The sequence below is a fragment of the Scyliorhinus canicula genome, chromosome 11, assembly GCF_902713615.1.
Source record: "Scyliorhinus canicula chromosome 11, sScyCan1.1, whole genome shotgun sequence".
Classification (NCBI taxonomy): Eukaryota; Metazoa; Chordata; class Chondrichthyes; order Carcharhiniformes; family Scyliorhinidae; genus Scyliorhinus; species Scyliorhinus canicula.
Genome location: NC_052156.1, coordinates 163806356 through 163827700, shown reverse-complemented (window position 1 = coordinate 163827700; position 21345 = coordinate 163806356). Strand labels below are relative to the sequence as shown.

Genomic DNA, 21345 nt, shown 5'->3' with positions numbered 1-21345 from the left:
TTGGAGTCGCCCGATGAAGCAATGGACTTTGTGAAAAGCAAAGATCTAGATAGAGACTGAGGTGGCTGATCTTTGCTGTAGGGACTCTGCAAAAATTGTTCTTACTTTTTCACTACATGAGAAAAGCCTTTTGTAACTTTTTTTGGGCTGTTGCTAAGTTTTGTGAGTTAACTTTATACTGGTGGGGGAAGGGTGGGTGAATCATTGATGTTTTTTCTTTGGATGTGTTTGGGTGGAAATGTGCCTTTCGAATAGGTATGTCCGAGTCGGGGGAGGGGAAAGGAACAACAGGAGGTATGATGGCTGGCGGCATGGGGAGAGTCACCAAGCCAAATGGGCTGGTTGGCTCACAGAAGTGCAGTGGGGGGTGAGCAGATGTTTTGTTTGTTGAATGGGGTTGCATTTATTGTGCTGTTAACGGGGGGTTGGGGCTGGAATTGCTCTGCTGACAGGAGAGGGGCGGTTGCTTGGAGATAAATGGGAGGTCGGGACGGAGGCTACCTGAGGGCGGGCCGGATGGAGGGGAGCACGGGGCACGAGCTGGAGGCTGGCCTAAGAAGGGGGACGGTTGATCGGCGGGGAGGTTGGGGTGGGGGGTGAAAAGCTCCCCGACCAGGCTGATCAGGTGGGACGTCAGGGCTGAATGGACCGGTTAAGAGATCTTGCGTGTTCGCACATTTGAGGGGATTGAAATGAATGAATGAAATGAAAATCGCTTATTGTCACAAGCAGGCTTCAAATGTTACTGTGAAAAGCCCCTCGTTGCCACATTCCGGCACCTGTTCTGGGAGGCTGTTACGGGAATTGAACCGTACTGCTGGCCTGCCTTAGTCTACTTTCAAAGCCAGCAATTTAGCCCTGTGCTAAACAGCATGGTAATACTACAGGAGACACACCTGTAGGTAATTGATCAGACCAGACTGAGGAAGGTGGGGAGGCACTGAAAAGCAAACAGGAATCTCGGGAGGACCGCCAACAGCTGGAGCTGACCAGCCACCATTAAGTAGCTTGATCCGAACAGCATCTTCCAGAGATAGTGTGACTGCGTCTCTAATTCACTTGTCTCTCAGTCCGGAAGAAACAATCTCGAACACGTCCGTACTTCAGAATATTCTTTATTACGATCGGGGCCGCTCCCTAGGTATTCAGGAGAACCACCTTGGAGAGTGCCAAAGTATTGCTCAAAACATTCTTTTTTTATATGTATTATTAGGGGCTGTCCCTTACATTCACTTGAGCTTGCCCCCATTACAAAGCATAAACTTGTTATTGCCATAGATCCAATACATGATTTTACAGACTTTGAGGTTATCTATTGGCACATGAGTATGTAGCAGTCTTAGCTTAATTAGCAGGTGTTAGCTATAGTTGCAAGCGGCTCCCACATTTCATATCCTGTCATCCAGCCATGCTCCTTGTTTCTCAAGGCTATTCGGCTTATAGTCATGAGTCAGCTCACAAATTCAAATATCAACTCCCTTATCTCAACAAGTTCATTCTCCTTCAATGGCTTCAATAACAAGCTCCTCCACTTGTGATTTTCCACTAATGTATCCCATTCGTTCTGGCTCCATTCATTCTGGCTCTTTCTGGCTCTTAACCCTTGCTTCACATCCTCAATAGCACAGGCAAATTGGTAGCATGAGCATCGTACGTCAGCTTTTGCCGATTCCTGAGTTGCTGCACCTTTTGTAGCACTGGGAGGTGACCCAGGTCTGGTAAGTGTATGGCTGGAACAGTCGTCCGCAGGTCTCTATTCATGAGGAGTTGAGCCGGAGACATACTGGTGGACAGAGGGGTTGCCCTGCACGCCAACAGCGCACGATTGAAGTCAGAAGCAGAGTCCGCAGCCTTGCAGATCAGTTGCTTCACTATATGGACCCCTTTCTCAACCTTCCCGTTGGACTGCGGGTAGTGTGGGCTTGAGGTGATGTGGTTGAATTGGTACGACTTGGCAAAATTGGACCACTCTTGGCTGTGGAAGCAGGGACCATTGTCACTCATGACAGTGAGTGGAATACCATGCCTGGCAAATGTCTCCTTGCAGGCCTTGATGACTGTCTTTGATGTGAGGTCTGACAGCTTCACAACATCCGGGTAATTTGAGAATTAATCTATGATGAGCACATAGTCACACCCATTGGCGTGAAATAGGTCGATTCCCACCTTGGACCACGGAGAGGTCACGATCTTGTGTTGCTGGAATGTTTCTTTTGTTTGAGCAGGCTGGAAACGCTGGCAGGTTGGACAATTGAGGACCATGTTGGATATGTCTTGCCTGATTCCAGGCCAATAGACAGCCTGCCGAGCCCTGTGCCTACACTTTTCGACACCTCGGTGTCCCTCGTGGATTTGTTTGAGCACTAAGCTCTGGAGGCTGTGAGGAATAACAATACGATGTAGCTTGAGGAGGATCCCCTCGACGACCGTCAGATCAGCCTTCACATTAAAGAACTGAGGGCATTGCCCTCTTTGCCAGCCATTTACAAGGTGGTGCATTACACGCTGCAGAAGAGGGTCTTTGGCAGTCTCTTCACGAATGCTGATCACTCTTTCCTCTGAGGCCAGGAGGTTGCTAGCCCACAGCTGCACCTGTACCTCAATCTGGCAGATGAAGTCACCCTGTTCACAGGGCGAGGTGATGGAGCGGGGCAGGGCATCCGCAATTATCAGCTCCTTGCCTGGTGTATATACTAACTCAGAATCGTGCCTTCGGAGTCGAAGGAGAATGCACTGAAGCCTGGGCGTCATGTCATTCAAGTCCTTATGAATGATCTGGACCAAGGGTCTGTGGTCAGTCTCCACTGTGAATGTTGGTAGACCGTAGACATAGCCATGGAACTTTACAATGCCGGTTAGGAGGCCCAGGCACTCTTTTTCTATTTGGGCGTACCTCTGTTCAGTAGGAGTCATGGCCCTTGACGCATAAGCAACTGGAGCCCAGGACGAGGAGTCATCCCTCTGGAGGAGCACCGCACCAATGCCATCCTGGCTTGCGTCCGTGGAGATTTTTGTTTCCCTGTCCGGGTCAAAAAACGCTAGTACTGGAGCAGTGGTGAGCTTTGCTTTGAGCTCGAGCCACTCTGCTTAATGTGTGGGTAGCCATTGGAATGCATTGGACTTCTTCACCAGATGTCTGAGAGCCGTGGTATGTGAGGCCAAGTTGGGAATTAATTTTCCCAAGACGTTCACCATTATGAGGAAGCCTTCTTGTCTTCCAGGGTCTTCATGGCTTTAGTGGCCTTGACCTTGTCCGAATCTGGTCGCACACCCTGCTGGGATATCCGGTCGCCCAAGAACTTGATGGATGACAGGCCAAAGGAGCACTTGGCCTTGTTCAGCTTGAGGCCGTTTGCATGGACACGTCGAAAGACTTTTTGAGACTAAATATGTGTTCCTCGGGGGTCGTGGACCATACGATTACATCATCTACGTAGACATGCACACCCTCAATGCCCTCCATCATCTGCTCCATGATCCTGTGGAAGATTTCAGAGGCTGAGACAATGCAGAACGGCATATGGTTATAACAGTACCTGCCAAATGGTGTGTTGGACGTGCAGAGCTTCCTGCTGGACTCATCCAGTTGTATCTGCCAGAAACCACACAATGCATCTAGCTTCGTGAATAATTTGGCGTGTGCCATTTCACTGGTCAGTTCCTCCCGCTTCGGGATCGGGTAGTGTTCCCGCATTATGTTCTGGTTAAGATCCTTGGGATCTATGCATATCTGCAACTCTCTTAAGGGCTTCTTCACACAGACCATCGAGCTGCCCAGTCAGTCGGTTCCGTCACTTTGGAGATGATGCCCTGGTGTTGGAGCTCCTGTAGCTGTGCCTTTAAACGTTCCTTCAGAGGAGCCGGCACCCGGCGTGGTGCATGGATTACAGGCTTGGCATCAAGCCTGAGTAGGATCTTGTAGCAGTATGGCAGAGTGCCCATTCCATCAAACACATCCGGATATTGAGCAAGGGTGTCATCAATGTCAGCCTGAAGATCCACATTGCAAGAAGACATGGCATGGACTTGCTATACGAGGTTGAGTAGCTTGCATGCATGGGCACCGAGCAGGGATGCCTTATCAGGCTTGACAATTTCGAATCACGATGTGACATTGATGGTCTTGTTGGAGACGAATAGATGACAAGATCTTAATGCAGTTATGGCATTGCCATTATAATGGAGGAGCTGGCAGACTGGCGGAAGAATTTTGGGTTACTTTTTAATGTGGTCAAAATCATCTTGAGAAATGAAATTGGCAGAAGCACCAGTGTCCAGCTTGAACTGGAGGCTGCATTGATTTACTTGAACGACGGCAAGCCATCCGTCCGCGGAATCCACATTGAGGATAGGTAGGCGACTTGCTGAATTTGAAGAGGCATACTCACATGTAGTGATGATGCCCACACGATAGGGGGACTCCAGGCAGTCGTCCTCTGGATCCGTATTGCTACCAGGATCAGAATCCAATAAACCTTGCTGTACACATCGAACGCGCTTACGTTGAAATTGGGATCGCTGGCCCTTGACTGGTGGTGCAGACCTACACAAGGCTGCATAATGTCCAGGCTTCCCGCAATTTGAACATCGCCTGCCTTTTGCAGGGCATTACCGCTTTAAGTGGGCTGTGCCGCAGTTCGGGCACGTCATGACGTTGATGTCGTTACGCTCCTTGCGTCGTTGCACATGCGCAGTACGGTCAGCCGACGGTTGCACCTGCGCAGTTTGGTTTTCGGCCACTTTGTTCTCCCGTTCATGTTGTGCATGCGTGGGGCCCCAGAAAAAGGGCGCAAAGTGGCCGCTTTTATCGATACTGAGGCGCTGCATCCGGGCAATGGCCTGTACACTCTCTGCCTTGTGCGAGGCAAGTTTTTCGTATTCTGCCAATTTGAAACGGGAGTACAGATTTCTCGCATGCTCATGCACTATACGCGTCTCGATTGTGACGGGCAGGGTCATGTGCTTAATTTTGAGGAGATGCTCCTGCAAGGAATCGGAGTGCACCCCAAACACGATCTGATCCCTGATCATGGAATCATCGGTTGCAACATAATTGCAGGACTGCGCTAATATACGGAGATGAGTTAGAAAGGATTGGAACGGTTCATCCTTAGCCTGAAGGTGTTGCTGGAAGATATAGTGCTCGAAGGTCTCGTTTGTTTCGACTTCACAGTGACTGTTGAACTTCTCCAAAACAATCTTGAATTTGGTCTTGTCCTAGCCCTCGGTAAAATTAAGCGAGTTGTAAATCTGGATGGCTTCGTCTCCCGCAATTGATAGGAGCAGCGTGATTTTTTTGGCATTGGACGCATCCTTGAGGTCAGAGACCTCAATGTAGAGAAGGAACCTTTGCTTGAAGACCCGCCAGTTGGTGCCAAGACTGCCATAGTTCCGTAGCTGTGGAGGGGCCTGGATCATCTCCATGCTGCTGGAAGGCACTTGCTGGTCGTCACGGAATCACTCGAGGTAAATCACTTATAGATAGTAGACTACTGGTACCATGTTGTGTTATTCACCCTGGGGTAACACTGACTGCAATTGGATGCAGTTGTACTTGAAAGTAGACTCCAAACTGTGATGTTAGTTCAATATTGAACATGTTAAGCAGTGCACACAGTTCGCTGTGGGTTTGACACTGCTAATCTAAGTGTGCTTACTATAACTAACTAGACCAGACTAGCTCGAAGCCACGTGTAGAAGGTGCTAACTGATATATGCACCCTGACTGTCACTACAGTTGTCACCAGTGGAAAGAGGCAGAGTGTTGATGCCTTGTGTGTTTTATAGTGGGAGACCACCTTCTAGTGTTCTGCCTGGTGATTGGTTGTGTTCTGTCCTGTGTGTTGATTGGCTGTACTGGGTTTCTGTCACCGCCTGTCTGTACCTCATTATGTGCACGAGTGCATATCATGACAGGGGCAGTGGAGGAAACATCTGAGAGCGGAAGGAGCATTGGTTTGGGCTCCAATCTGTAGCAACCATCGGTTTGCCCCAGGGCGACTAGATGGAGGGTTTTGGGGATGGCAGAGAGCAGGGATCGGGAGGATGGGAGATTTGTTTATAGATGGGAGCTTCCCCAGTTTGAGGGAGTTAGAGGAGAAGTTTGAGCTGACGCTAGGGAATGGGTTTAGGTATCTGCAAATTTGGGACTTCTTGCGAAGGCAGGTTCCAACCTTCCCGCTCCTACCGCCACGGGGGATTCAAGATAGGGTAATTTATAGAGTATGGGTGGGAGAGAGGGAGGTCTCAGATATCTATAAAGAACTCATGGAGTCAGAGGAAATGCAGACAGAGGAGCTAAAGCACAAATGGGAGGATGAGTTAGGGGAGAGAGAGGCAGGTCTCTGGGCAGATGCGTTAAGCAGGGTCAACCTGTCCACATCATACGCCAGGCTCAGCCTGATACAATTTAAGGTCGTTCACTGGGCACACACAACGGTGGTCCGGATGAACAAGTTTTTTGGGATAGAAGACAGGTGTGCAAGGTGCGCGGGAGGGCTGGCGAACCATGTCCACATGTTTTTACATAGATTTTACATAGAACAGACAGTGCGGAAGGAGGCCATTCAGCCCACTGAGTCTGCACCGACCCACTTAAGCCCTCACTTCCGCCTATCCCCGTAACGCCGCCTAACCTTTTTTGGTCACCAAGGGCAATTTATCATGGCCAATCCACCTAATCTGCACGTGTTTGGACTGAGAGAGGAAACCGGAGCACCCGGAGGAAACCCACGCAGACATGGGGAGAACATGCAGACTCCGCACAGACAGTGACCCAGCAGGGAATCGATCCTGCAACCCTGGCGTTGTGAAGCCACAGTGCTAATCAATTGTGCTACCGTTTTGGGCATGTTCGAAGCTTAGGGGATTCTGGCCGTGGTTTGCAGACGTCATGTCCATGGTGTTAAAAACAAGGGTGGCACCGAGTCCAGAGGTGGCGAATTTCGGAGTGTCGGAGGACCCGGGAGTCCAGGGAGTGTGAGAGGTCGACGTCTTGGCCTTTGCCTCCCTGGTAGCCTGGAGACGGATACTGTTAGCATGGATGGACCCGAAGCCCCTGAAATCAGAGACCTGGGTCAATGACATGGCTGGTTTTCTCAGTCTTGAGAAAATCAAGTTCGCCCCAAGAGGGTCAATGCTAGAGTTCGTCCGGAGGTGGTAGCTGTTTGTTGACTTCAGAGAAAATTAGCTGTCAGCAGAGCTGGGGGGGTGGGGTAGTCTAGATTACTGTTCTAGGAAGCTGGGACCTGTGAGGGGGGTAGAGGATCTTTGCACTATGTTTATAGTTGTTTGTATATAGTTTACTGTTGTAAAATCCCAAATGCCGTAATAAAATATTTTACAAAACAGAAAAGAAATTGGGTCTTAAATGACCGATTGGCATCAAGACCCATTTGTATCCACTTACCGGGCTGGGCACCATATTCTCCTGGCCCGTGTAATTCTCCGGTCCTCTGGGCTGGGAATCACATGGGTGAGAATTACTACTGTTCATGACAAACATGTATCTGGCGTGGTGGACCTTGTGGTGTGCCAAGGGGGGAAAACCTTAAGGGAGTTGTCCCAAAAGTCTATCGGAGGGTGACCCACCCACCCCAATGCAAGACCTGCCCATCCCTACCAGACACCCTCACTGCTGCCCACAGAGACCCTTAAATAAGGATACCGCCCCACACAGAGTCCCCTAAATAAGGAGACCCCCACCCCACAGACACCCCAGAATAGGTACACCTGTCAGGAAGCCCCACCACAAGACAGACCCCTATCAGGAAGTCCCCCAGAAGAGAGACTCCTGTCTGGAAACAAGAGAGCACTCCAGACAGAGGCAGTGACAAAAATCACTGCTGTAACACTCACCTGGGCAGTACACCTGTTGGCTCAGGCAGAGGAAGCAGCACCTGCCAATTCCTGGAAAGAGAAAACCAGTCAGCTGGGCTTAAACCCCCTCAGATCTTTGATCTGGAAGCCATTCGCTCTTTTCTCTTTGATATTGATTTTACTAGGTTGTGATTGACAGCTTCCACACCCCTCCAGCTTTCAACATTGTTCCATTCATGTCCCTTGACAGTGTAACATTGAAGTGATCAGCTGAGAAACTAGCCACCAGGTTTATAAACATCAAGCTTTGATTGACAGTTCCTGGACCACTTCAAACAGAATTAAGTGCTTTTTCAATAATCTCCCTTCATAGTTGAGTGATTTTGATGTGGTCGGCTAGAACTAACAGCACTTAACTCTGCTCAAAATGGCAGCCCGAAAGCGGGATTCAGCCCCGGCGTGAGAACATAGGGCTGAATTCTCCGCTGTCGGGATTCTCCGTTTTGCCGGCAGCCCAGGTGTTTCCAACGGCGTGGGGCCGCCCCACAATGGGAAACCCCATTGACCAGCTGGCGAAACGGAAAATCCCGACGGCGTGCCGCACCCGGGACAGAGAAACCCGCCCATTGTCTCCCAAATGGAGAATCCTGTCCCAGTTTTGTAAGCATGGGCTCATTGGCAGTCAGTACTTTGCCTGTTGCAAACTGCCAAAGGAATGTTCTGTTTGATACAATCCATCAATCATTGGGATGTACATCCTCATACCTGGCATCACATGAGCACGGAAATTCAGATACGTTACTCATTAGTTGGAGCTTGACAACAGCATCCAATTCGTGGAGAATACCACTAGTGCTGCTACAATCAAAATCTGACACACCATGGGCTGGATTCTCCGGTTTGCCAGCAGCCCAGGTTTTCCCGACAGCAAAGGGCTGCCCCACAATGGGAAATCCCATTGACCAGCCAGCATAATGGAGCATCCCGCTGGTGGGGTGAAACAGAAATGTGGCATGGCTGGGCGAAGAATCCAGCCCCATACCTTTCCAGGGCAATCTAAAGTAGACTAAGCACTTGTCAAGACAGAAAATGGTGGCATTAGACCCATTTGTAGGAATCCCAACATGAATTGACCAGTGAGGGTGGGCGTGTGTTAGACAGCAGTAGAGAACCCATTGGCAGACTTCTCAACTAACATGTAAAGGAGGGAAATTAATTCAACTGCTCCACTTCAAATGTGAATTTCAGCTCAGGGTTGAACCCATTCAGTCATGTAAGGAAATTCAAATATAGCAAAGGCTTCATCTATGTCCCAGAAATATGTGAGGAGTGGGAGCTTTGGTGTCATTCCATCAAAGACATGTTTCCTGTGGAACCCAACAAAGATGTTTACGAGCCTCAAGGGGGGGCCCATCGAAACACCATCTATTTGGGCATACAGGATCTCATTAAAACTCAACTCAATTGCACGAGTTGACAATGGCAGTGCGTCTAGATCCCCATGTTATAGTGACGCAGTGCCAAACAAGCACATGGACAATATGTTGCTATCAATATGCAAGTCTTGTGTGGTTTTCACAAAGGTGAAGGAATTCTTCAATGTGGAAAATCTGTGAAAGCAAGCCCAGTTGGTCTAGTGCAACCTTATTCATAGAATTTACAGTGCAGAAGGAGGACATTCAGCCCATCAAGTCTGCACCGGCTCTTGGAAAGAGCACTCTACCCAAGGTCCACACCTCCACCCTATCCCCGTAACCCCACCCAACATGAAGGACAATTTTGGACACAAAGGGCAATTTATCATGGCCCAATCCACCTAACCTGAACATCTTTGGACCCTGGGAGGAAACCGGAGCACCCGGAGGAAACCCACACGCGCACACGGGGAGAATGTGCAGACTCTGCACAGAAAGTGACCCAAGCCGGGAATCGAACCTGGGACCCTGGAGCTGTGAAGGAATTGTGCTAACCACGATGCTACCGTGCTGTATTGTGCAATATCCAATGACTTAGCCAATTTTCACATGCAATGGGAATATCTGGTAGCGTGGTGAGGCCTCAAGATCAACCCAGACATATATATCTGTAAACCTGACAACGGGACTGGAATAGTCATCCTTAACAAGTGTGACTATATCAACACTGTTCTTAATGGCAGGTCCCAATTTGCATCAGCTGGATCCGCCGCATGACCACACATGCGTGCTCAAAAACAAGTTACAAAAATACTTGTTGGACTTGTGAGAATAATGAGCTGCCAGATGATATATATATATATATATAAATAAAAGAGGAGTTGTCCTCACGGCTCACTGTGTCCGCATATGTATAGTGTGGCCAAGGCACACAAAAGTGCTGTCCCATTATGCCCCATCTTGTCGGTGACTTGTTCTGCACAACATGAATTGGCCAAATGTTGCTACAATCCGTTCTTAGCACGTTTTCCTTCACTTTCCACCCCATCCTTTTCCTGATCTCTTTAGCGAATGGGAAGCGCACCAATTTTTTTTTTTTTTTAGAATTAGAACAGTACAGCACAGAACAGGCCCTTCGGCCCTCGATGTTGTGCCGAGCAATGATCACCCTACTCAAGCCCACGTATCCACCCTATACCAGTAACCCAACAACCCCCATTAACCTTAATTTTTAGGACACTAAGGGCAATTTAGCCTGGCCAATCCACCTAACCCGCACATCTTTGGACTGTGGGAGGAAACCGGAGCACCCGGAGGAAACCCACGCACACACGGGGAGGACGTGCAGACTCCGCACATGGACAATTTATGACAACAAAATAACTGAATTCATTCCAAGTTATAAAAATGTATTTTACCGAAATTAATCATACTCCTAGATATATAGTCTCTTTCAATAACACATGGTTATCTTTCATAGTTATTCTACATTTTCTTCAAGTTATTTCATAATCTTTACAATAATGTTACATCAGCCTCTTTTACTACATAAAACTATGCAAGTTTTCAAATTTTCTCAGTCAAAATAATGCTTTGCTAAAGGCGTGTATCAAGGGCAACCAAATGAACTTCATATTAAAGTCTTTTGTCTGCTTTGCATTTATCCAGTGAAGACGATCACCACGGAACGGGAGGACTGTTATCCTTCATCCTCTGAACTTTCTGGTTCTTGACTTCTTGTCTTATGTTGGAAGGAAAAAAGTGTAACCATAAACAAGTATTAACAGGATCGGTCTTTCTTTACAAGTTTTCTTTTTCTTTTGTGTCTCTGAAGCCTCGTCACATTATTAACTCGCTGAGAGGGGACAAGTATCTGGTTATCAAGCCCAAAGTGACCTTTGAGCTGGAGGTTTCATCATAAGGCCTGGGGTAATGTGCAAGTTTTTCTCCATTCCTGCTGACTGGATGACAGTTTAGCCTGGGCGTCCCTAGCCCCTCCAGACATAAACCTCTCCATGCAGGGACTGTAAGAAAAAGAGTCGGTCCTGGGCTGGCAACTGCAGGATTTTGTTCAGCTGAAAGGCTAGATTATCTGCTCTGATAATCTGAAAATTCACTGTTTTCCTTCTGCTTCTGAAAGCAAAGTTTAATCTGCTGCAGGGAACTACCACAGACATGTTTCCATGATGGCATTGCCTGTGCAAAGCTCTCTGCTCAGATTTGATACCGATATGCAAAAATGAAGAGGTCGGCCTACCCAGCTTCCCCCCCCCCCCCCCCCCCCACCCGCCCCCCTTTTTACTTCATCCCCTCACCAACTAATTGAAAATAAAACGCTTCAAATTGGAAGCACGTCACTCCCCTACACAACATGACACATTTTATCTTGCTTTATAACTTATTTTTAACAACCTAAAATCCAACCTGGGTCTGAAGTGTATTGGGCAGAACACTTTCTCTCTCTTTCGTCTACACGAAAGATGAATACCCTACCCAGTTTATTCCAGTATCTGTACTTTATCCTCAATCACAAATTTCTAATCAGCATGTGAAGGAAAATTATAAAGAATAATTTCAAATTTCCCATTCACTAGAAACTTACACATGTTTAAAACTTCACACGATCAACAATATAAATCTCGAGGCGAAGCACTGCTGGCACAATGCACTGCTCAATTTGGACATTAGGTTATATATGACTTCTAGTCAAATCACTGAACACAAAGGTGGGCAAAGCAGTTTGTGGATAGGTATAGTTATAGATAATGGTACGCTAACATTCACTCATCCGGCTAATGTGCAGCTCTGTCCAGCATCTCTGTTTATACCCATTTGTACAATGGAATATTCTCGTTGTCACAGAAGCATTGGAGTCCATTACCGACAAATGAACTTGAATATTTCTGCTACTTTAAGGGAAACAACTCAGATAGTAAACATTGTGCGTCTTGCCAGTTTTCTATTTTAAAAGAATCGATTGCTGGATTTGAGAGAGCTCCATCAGGTTAAATAATGAATGTGACTATTCTGCTGTTCTTGGACCTTTTTAAATTTAGCTGCAGCCCAATACACGAGGTGGGAATTTGACCCGAGCTGAAGATTCCTTAGTTTCTTCTGGAATCCTGAACTTGAGCTTTTGCTTCAATATTTCCTGCCCCCTTGGGAAATACGACAATAAACTGTTACGCGCAGAAACTACCAAAAAGACCTGTGCAGATACGACATGCCTAATGTTCTTGTTATTGCTATAAATTATTGGCAAATCTGGTTGATTGCTCTGCCCTGTACAAGATTGGTTCGGTTTTTGATATTTTCCATTACCCAATACTCTGACATGCAGTGGGAATCACTAATTGGGGGGGGGTTATTGTGAATATAATAGATTCCAAATGATCAGTAGACTGTATCAAATCCTGAAACAATAAAGGAAAGGCCATATTGAACTGGACTTGTTTGGCAGCATTTTGCTTGGCACAATTTTAAAATACGTCAAACTGGAAATCACTGCAAATTGAACCGACTAAAAACTACAGGAAAACGTCCCTGCTTTTAATTTGTAACAAAGGAAGTTTTACCAATATGCTTTTGGGCCCTTCATCATTGTTCATGCATGTCACAAATGTGTATTTTCTATTCCCTGGCCAGTGTGAACTTCCCACCTACTCGTGCTAGATTTTCAAGTCAAATGACAGACTTCATTGTTGTGCGAAATACTGCCAGCTGTTACAAGCTGGAAATATGGAGCTCACTGTGCAAGGTCAGACGTTAAATAAAAATAAATGGAACTCTAAAAAGAATAAGACTTAACAACAGTTGGCAATTTCATATGATTTTCTTCTCAATTTACTGACCCCCCCCCAACTGCCTGTGTTTCTGTTCTTTTTGCCAGGACAGCGGAATGATCTACACCAGCAACATCACCTCAGTTCCCCTCAATGTCATTGTGCTTGATTGGTTACTTCTGGAGGCCAAAGCAAATGGTTTAAGGCATTTCCCTGAAGGCGCAATCGAATGCTGCACATTGCTGCATCCAGCAGCATTGTTGAGAACTGACCAAATCTTTGGAGAGGGTTCACATTCAAAAGATGCTTAACCTATCTAGTTAGGAATGTTTTCTCTCTTACCACTGGAATGACAACAAGCCAGTTTCCCGGCCCCATCATTTCACACAAAGAAGACCTGACCACAGTTAAAAATATTATTTTATTCTGACCCCAAGAACTGAACTGGCAATTTGCAGTTTGTTTCACCGATAGTTTTATTCTTTTAGTTAAATGAGAATTATTTAAACAGTTCTACATCCAGCTTACCAGTTTAAGAAAGTCAATTAGTTTATGAGCATCTTCTCCTCGTGACAAATCCAGAAAGTCCTTTGGCAACCGATAGCTCAAACAGGGACTAGGCTGTACAGTCATTTCACTTGTTATATAGCGAAAGGCAGGAGAATCCTAGAAGTAATAGTAAAAGGTCACAGATAAAATGCAGTACACAAAATTCGCCAAACTAGCCCAATAAATGTTCTTCTCTTTTCAAAAATCTGCACAGAAGCAAAAAAGGTTTATCAGCTAAAAGATGTTGAAATCAGTTGAGTAGTGGCAGTAATTAGGTTAATGGTCAGAGGCCAATGGAATGCAAAATTACTTCAAAAGCAACAAGTATTAATAAAATGCACCTTGGTGGAGTAGTGTTCCTGTGAAGTTGGTGGAACGGCGGAAAGGTTCAGGAAGAATTGATAAATGTTATGTGGGTTTGGGGCCTCTCCAATTGAATTTGAATGAATTCCCCCCTTGAATTTACCCCCTTCCCCCAACATGTCAGTTGGTAGGACCCTCGTCTGAGTCACAAAGTTGCTGGTTCAGGTCCCACTCCACAGCTTGAGTGCAAGAATCAAAGTCTGCACTGTCAGAAGTGCCACTTTCAGCTGAGACATTAAACTGAGGTCCCATTTCCCAGCTAGTGCATGTAAAAGATATAATGATACTATTGTGAAGAAATGCGGGGGAGGGGAGTTATTCCCAACGTTCTGGCCAATAAGCATCCCCTAATCATTAAAACAGATTATCTGGTCATTATCACTCTGCTGTTTGTAGGAGCTTCCTGTGTGCAAATTGGCTGCTGTGTTTTCTACACTACAACAGCGGCAGCACTTCAAAGGTAATTCACTTGTTTTAATGTGCTTTGAGCTATCTGGTGGTTGTAAAAAGGGCTATAGAAATGCAAGACTTTATTTTTTTTTTCTTTTTGAACTACACATCAACCACATCAAAGAACATGATTAACCTCCTTCCAACGCTTAGTCGAACCACCTCTGAATCGTTTGCTGGGGATTGGCTCAGTGTCTATTCATCACTGAATTATCTTCACACTTTATACAATGTGACAATTAGACTATCCAGGAGAACTATGACCAAGATGGAAAAGATCACCAAGATTATGGGAACACCATCACTTCCAGATGGTGGGCCGCATCTCAAACAACGATGAATCAGACTACAAGAGGGAGATAAATCACTTGGTTGCATGGTGTACTGAAAACAACCTCTCTCTAAATGCTGGAAAGACCAAGGAACTGATCATCAACTTCAGGAAGCGCAGCACAACACACACTCCTGTCTGCATCAGTGGCTCCGAAGTGGAGATGGTCGATAGCTTTAAGTTCCTGGGGGTGGTCGCCAACAGTCTGTCCAGGTCCACTAACATTGATGCAACAGTCAAGAAAGCCCAACAACGTCTCTACTTCCTACGGAAGCTAAAGAAATTTGGCATGTCTGCATCGACTCTCACCAACTTCTCCAGATGTGCGATAGATCGCATCCTATCTGGCTGCTTCTCAGCCTGGTGTGACAACTGCTCGGTCCAAGATCGCAAGAAACTGCAGACTGTGGTGAACTCAGCCCAACGCATCACACAAACTTGCTACCCCCACATTGATTCTGTATGCACCACTCCCTGCCTCAGGAAGGCAGACAGCATTGTCAGAGACCCCTCCCACCCAGGCTTTGCCTTCTTCCAGACGCTTCCATCAGGCAGAAGGTACAGAAGTCTGAAGACTCGCACATCCAAACATAGGAACAGCTTCTTCCCCATAGCTACAAGACTCCTCAACGACTCCCCCTCGGACTGATCTGTTCCCTGTAAGAATATTATTCATGATGCCCTATGCTGCTATTGTTCATGTATCTGCTTTGTTTGGCCCCTTGTTCCGCACTGTAACCAATCACTGTTTTGCCGCTGTACCATTTGTCAATGTTCCCTGTTGATTATTCTTGTGTCTACTATGTACGTACTGTGTACGTTCCTCGGCCGCAGAAAAATACTTTTCACTGTACTTTGGTACATGTGACAATAAATCAAATCAAATCAAAAATCAAAATCAAATTCCCCGCCAAGTCACACATCTTGCTGGCCTGGACACACTGCCATTCCTACATCGTTGCCAAGGCAGAATCCTGGAACTCTCGACCTCTACCTCATCACCATCTTGTGTGCATCATCACAGTAGAAACAAAAACCAAAACAACAAGCAGTTTCGGCAGCAGGTGAGCAGAGGCAAAGATGAAAATCCAGATGTGGAACTGCAGCAGCCCTTGTAATGGAGAGGAAATGAAATTTGAAGTTCAGCTCATGGTGAGAGAAGAAAGAGAGAGAGAGAGAGAGAGAGAAAAGAAAGAGATAGAGAGAGAGTATGGGAAAGAGAGAGGGAAAGATTTGTATTCCATTAGGTGCTTTGATGAGCAGAAATATACAACAAAATACAAACAGGAGAAAAGACCGCACGCGAGGAGGGGTTAGTTTCAGCACGCAGGTGATTAGGATGCATGGAGCTCCAAGTAGAGGACAACAGGCACAAAGAAATATACTAATTAATTAGTGAACAGATATCCACTACGTCGCTCATAACACTTACCGGATCTTTAAGGTCTCCTTTGCTGATAGTCTGGCCAGATGTCAGCTCCTCCCAGCTGAAAAGCAAGGAGTTGGTCACTTCTCCAAATGGGTTAAAATCTATAAGCCACATCTTGCCCTATGAAACAGATTGCAGGAAAAAAGTTTAAAATGGCAATTACACCAAAAATGATCTTTGACCAAAGATAAAAAATTGTTGCTGAGATACAGTAGCAGATTAAAAATATGCAGAAAGAATGGCACAATGGAAGCAAACAAACAAACAATCTGTTTAGGGTTGAAACCTTATTCCAGCAGAAATGAAATGAAAATTGCTTATCGTCACAAGTAGGCTTCAAATGAAGTTACTGTGAAAAGCAACTCGTCGAAGTTGATAAAAATAAAAGTTTTTTCCCCCTCAAACTAACAGTCTTTCACAAACTGAATGTGGACGCTTTTGAATCAGCTCATGCTGGATGGATATAGGCCCAAAATGTAATGATAATCTTTAGTGTCACAAGTTGACACAGTAGTTAGCCCTGCCGCCTCACGGCGCCGAGGTCCCAGGTTCGATCCCGGCTCTGGGTCACTGTCTGTGTGGAGTTTGCACATTCTCCCCGTGTTTGCGTGGGTTTCGCCCCCACAACCCAAAAGATGTGCAGGTGAGGTAGATTGGCCATGCTAAATTGCCCCTTAATTGGAAAAAAATTAATCGGGTACTCTAAATTTATTCTAAAATAATTAGTGCCACATGTAGGCTCAGAGACAGGCTATTAATAAGATGGAGATAACAACCAAATTCACGTGGGGGCATTTTTATAATGCTACTGATACACTGGTATAAATCCTAAAGATTTGTTAGTATCAGCAACTTGAGATACTAACGGGAACCTGGTTTTAAATTTTAACTGGACTTCCAGAAACCATAGTACGGTGCCCATGCAGTCCACGAACACAGAAACCTGAATACGCCTGCAGTAGAGGATACCCTCCTCCGGTTGTGATCAAGAACATTTATCAGTAGAGAATTTGGGAACTTTTACCCTCTATCCACCCAGGGTAGCAATGGACAGTAACATTTTCTCAGTAACATTGCTGATGGTGGTCTTTAAAGCTGAGAAGCAAGATCCAGATGTGTTCCTGGAGAATGAATCGGGCCCTGAATCACTTTCAGCTGCTTTCTTTGATGTCTGGGAAATGAAAAATGGGCCTTTGGTCAACTGTTACTTTTCTTAGCTCAGTTGGCTGGACAGCTGGTTTGTGATGTGGAGCGACACCAACAGCGTGGGTTCAATTCATAAGGTTCAGTTTTGCGTCTTTTGCTACCTATTACCATTAGGTAGGTTTTATCTCTTTAAACATCTGCCTAAATAAGGGAAATGACTGACTGAAGTTGTTCATGAAGGCTCCTCTCAGCCTTGGCCCTCGACCCTCGGGTTAAATCATAACACTATAAGACATAGGAGCAGAATTAGGCCACTCGGCCCATCAAGTCTGCTCCGCCATTCAATCATGGCTGATATTTTTTCTCATCCCCTTATTAATCATGAAGTTATTCATGAAGTGTCCTCTCACCCTTGGCCCTTACCTGAGGTGCGGTGACCCTCGGGTTAAATCATAAGACTATAAGACATAGAAGCATAATTAGGCCACTTGGCCCATCGAGTTTGCTTCGCCATTCAATCATGGCTGATATGTTTTCTCATCACCATTCTCCTGCCTTCTCCCCATAACCCCTGATCCCCTTATTAATCAAGAACCTATCTATCTCTGTCTTAAAGACACTCAGTGAATTGGCCTCCACAGCCTTCTGTGGTAGAGTTCCACAGATTCACCACCCTCTGGCTGAAGAAGACATTAATCACCACCAGTTAGCTCTCTCAAAAGGGCGAGCACCCTATGGTCCTCTGAGACTGTGGTGACATTTACATTGCTTTTCAAGCTGCGTCTTCAGGTGACTGCAAGTTTGGGTGCAGATGCTTGAATGGTTTCTATGTCATCATCTTAGAGGCTCTGGGCAACATTAAGTATTGTCGGATGGAGATTTTACAATTATATTGTGGGTAAAGGTTTCAATTCCTATAGGACATGAAAGTCCTAGGTTCAATTCTCAGCCTGCATGGAGTTAACCAAGCTCAGGCAGAGCAGGGTTTGGGAGTGTTAAAACGGCCTGTGTGTGGGGGGAGGATATGAAAACCAGACAGGATCCTTGCTCCTGCTTGCAATCCAGTGGTATCTGTTGGAAAGTTGCCTTCACAATACAACAGCCCACTGAAAGTCACTGTTCCAATTCAGTTCGAGAAACAGAGTGACTTGGATTATGCTTCAGAGAACTGGCGCTGCCGGATAGAAATACATCCCAACAATGTTCAGGGGAACATACTGAATGTGGATAAAGGAAATCAGCGAAAGAAAAACATGATGCACATTAAAACCTAAAATAATCATCTTTCCAGTTATGTCTCAGCCTCATAACTGGTGCCAAGTACACTGTCACTTGCAGTTTCTGCCAGTCATTTCCAGACAAGTTTTTAAAGTTCAGACTAACATTACCTGTTATTTTGGCAGATCAATTTCAGAGATAAAACCTACCTAATGGCAATAGGTAACAAAGACCCTTATGAATGCCAACTGTAGAATCTTCCTACAATCTTATACTTTCACATGCTCTGTCCGTCTCTGAAACCTCAACATCTTTCCTGCAGCTCCTCTATGCCAGAGATACCCTATTACTGAACAGCCCATCTTCAAGATCACCTTCTTGCCCTATGTTATCTCTCCATGATTTGGTCTGTACCCAAAACCTCTTGGCCTTTCGGAGGCCATCTCAGTCCCTCTGGCTCTCATCGACTTTCCTTCCCTTTCTTCATCAAGCCTTTTTTACTGTCAGAATTTGCAGATGCCGCCCGCGTCTGTGTGGGTTTCCTCCAGGTGCTCTGGTTTCCTCCTACAGTTCAAAGATGTGCAGGTTAGGTGGATTGGACATCATCAATGCACAGGGTTACAGGGTTAGGACGGGGGAGTGGGCCTGGGTAGAGTGCTCTTTTGAAGGGTTGGTGCAGACCTGATGGGCCAAATGGCCTCCTTCTGCACTGTAGGTATTCTATGGACAAGTGGACAAGGTTCAAGCAATAATAGGGGAGGGGTTTAGCCTGCAAATATTTATTCAGCACGTGGCCCGATTTGGTGAAGGAAATGCAGAATGCTGCTACAAGGCGCACATTATCTTCAAAACTGAAAACAATAAAAACATTATATTGTTATTTTAGATAAGATTACATACCTGACTGTCTCTGTATACATCAAACACAACTGTAAACAGAAAATTGTAGTCATGGATAAGCTTTCTGAAGCATCAAAAATGCATATGAGAGCGTATAACAATCAGAGATAAAAAGATTGAGGTTATGTTTCAGAGTGGATAGACATCTGAATCAAGATTGTGCTGGATTACTTTATTGTTACAGAATATACCAACAATCTGTATATGTGAACTTGCCACGTGGTACTTGCACCCTCTCGCCTACCACCTCAATTTTGCAACTTCCCAGCTTGCATTACAGAAAAACTCATCCTCCAACCAACTCTACCTCTCTGTTTACCAACCTCCTTTTTGCTTTTGCTATCCAACTGGAATGAGTAAGGATATCACATATGTATTTATAAACATTCAGTCTGCATGCCCTAGTCCAATATCACCTGGCCTTTAAACTCACTACCTTTGAAAGACTATACAAGGTCTTAGATTCTTGAATGTAGTGTTACCCAAATATATAAAGTTACAATATTTTTTGAGGATCACTGGCAAGGCCAGTATTTGTGGCCCATTACTAACTATCTTCGGCTATTTCATCATTCAATATCTGATACCGAATTTGGTAAAATCATATTATATATCCTTAGAATATCTTGTATTCCAGGACAGTCCCTGTCGATTGGAAGGTTGCAATCATAGCCCCATGATTCAAGAAATGAGGGAAAGAGAAAGTAGCGTTAGCTTGATGTCGGCGGCAGGGAAAATGCCTTTTATTAGGAACATGATACTAGGGCACTTCAAAAATCATAATTTGATCAGACAGAGTCAACAAGGGACAAATTCTAGGAGTTTTTGAGGATTTAACTGCTGATGGATAATGGGGAATGAGTAGATGTAGTGTATTTGGATATTCAAAAAGACATTTGATAGAATCCCGAAAGTGCAGAAGGAGGCCATTCAGCCCATTGAGTCTGCACCATCCCTTCGAAAGACCACCCTACCTAGGCCCGATCCCTCACCCTATTCCTACAACCCTACCCCAAGGGGCAATTTAGCAAGGCCACTCCATCTTTGGACTGTGGGGGGATGCGGAGCACCCAGGACCACACAAGATGATATTATACAAAATTAGAACTTATGGGATTTGAGGTAAAATATTCGAATGGATGGGAGGATTGGTTAACAAAGAGTAGAGATAAATGAGTCATTTAAAAATTTTTAATGATTCATGGGAAATGTGTGTGACTGGCTAGGCCAGCATTTATTGCCTATCCCTAATTGTCCTCAAGAAGGTGGTGGTGAGCTGCCTTCTTGAGTCACTGCAGCCCATGTGTTGTAGGAACACCCATAGTGCTATTAGGAAGGAAGTTGCAGGATTTTGACCACCATTTTTAGTCTGGCAGGCTGTAACTAGTGTGGCATCAAGTAGCTCCAGCAAAACTGGAGTCAATAGGAATTAGGCGGAAAACTCTCAGCTGTGTGAGATCATAGCACAATCTATATCGATGATCTAAATGAGGGGGAAAGTGCAATGTATCCTAGTTTGCTGATGATAAAAAAAGATTTTAAAAAATTAAGTGGGAAAGAAAGCTGTGAGGAGGACACAAGGAGACTGCAAAGGTACTGAGGTGGGTCAAGTGATTGGGTAAGGATGTGGCTGTTGGGATCTAATGTGCGGAAGTGTGAAGTCATCCACTGATAGGGAAAATAGAAAAATATTTTTATTTATTTTTTTAAATGGAGAGAGATTAAGAAACATTGATTCAAATGAAGCATTTACATAGGAAATTAGAAAGTTATTATGCAGGTTTAGCAAGCAATTAGGAATGTTTGTCTTCGGTATAAAATAATTAGAGTACAGGAGTAAAGAAGTCTTATTACATTTATATAGGCCTTGGTGATAATATACCTAGAGTATGTATACAGTTTTGGTCTCCTTACCCAAAGAAAGATACACCTGCCTTCAAAGGA

The 21345-nt window shown here is 45.4% G+C and overlaps 1 protein-coding gene across 1 annotated transcript in view; it reads right to left on the bottom strand.

Moving 5' to 3' along the window:
• Window positions 1-10625: 10625 nt before the first annotated feature.
• Window positions 10626-21345, bottom strand: part of cdc123 (cell division cycle 123 homolog (S. cerevisiae)) — a 32062-nt gene continuing 21342 nt past the window's right edge. Inside the window, exons 10-13 of the mRNA XM_038811920.1 lie at window positions 19402-19430; window positions 16141-16257; window positions 13544-13681; window positions 10626-10974 (exon numbers count right to left, since the gene is read on the bottom strand). Of these exons, the coding sequence (XP_038667848.1) occupies window positions 10933-10974; window positions 13544-13681; window positions 16141-16257; window positions 19402-19430 (326 nt within the window). The 3' untranslated portion in view covers window positions 10626-10932. The remainder of the gene's footprint in view (window positions 10975-13543; window positions 13682-16140; window positions 16258-19401; window positions 19431-21345) is intronic.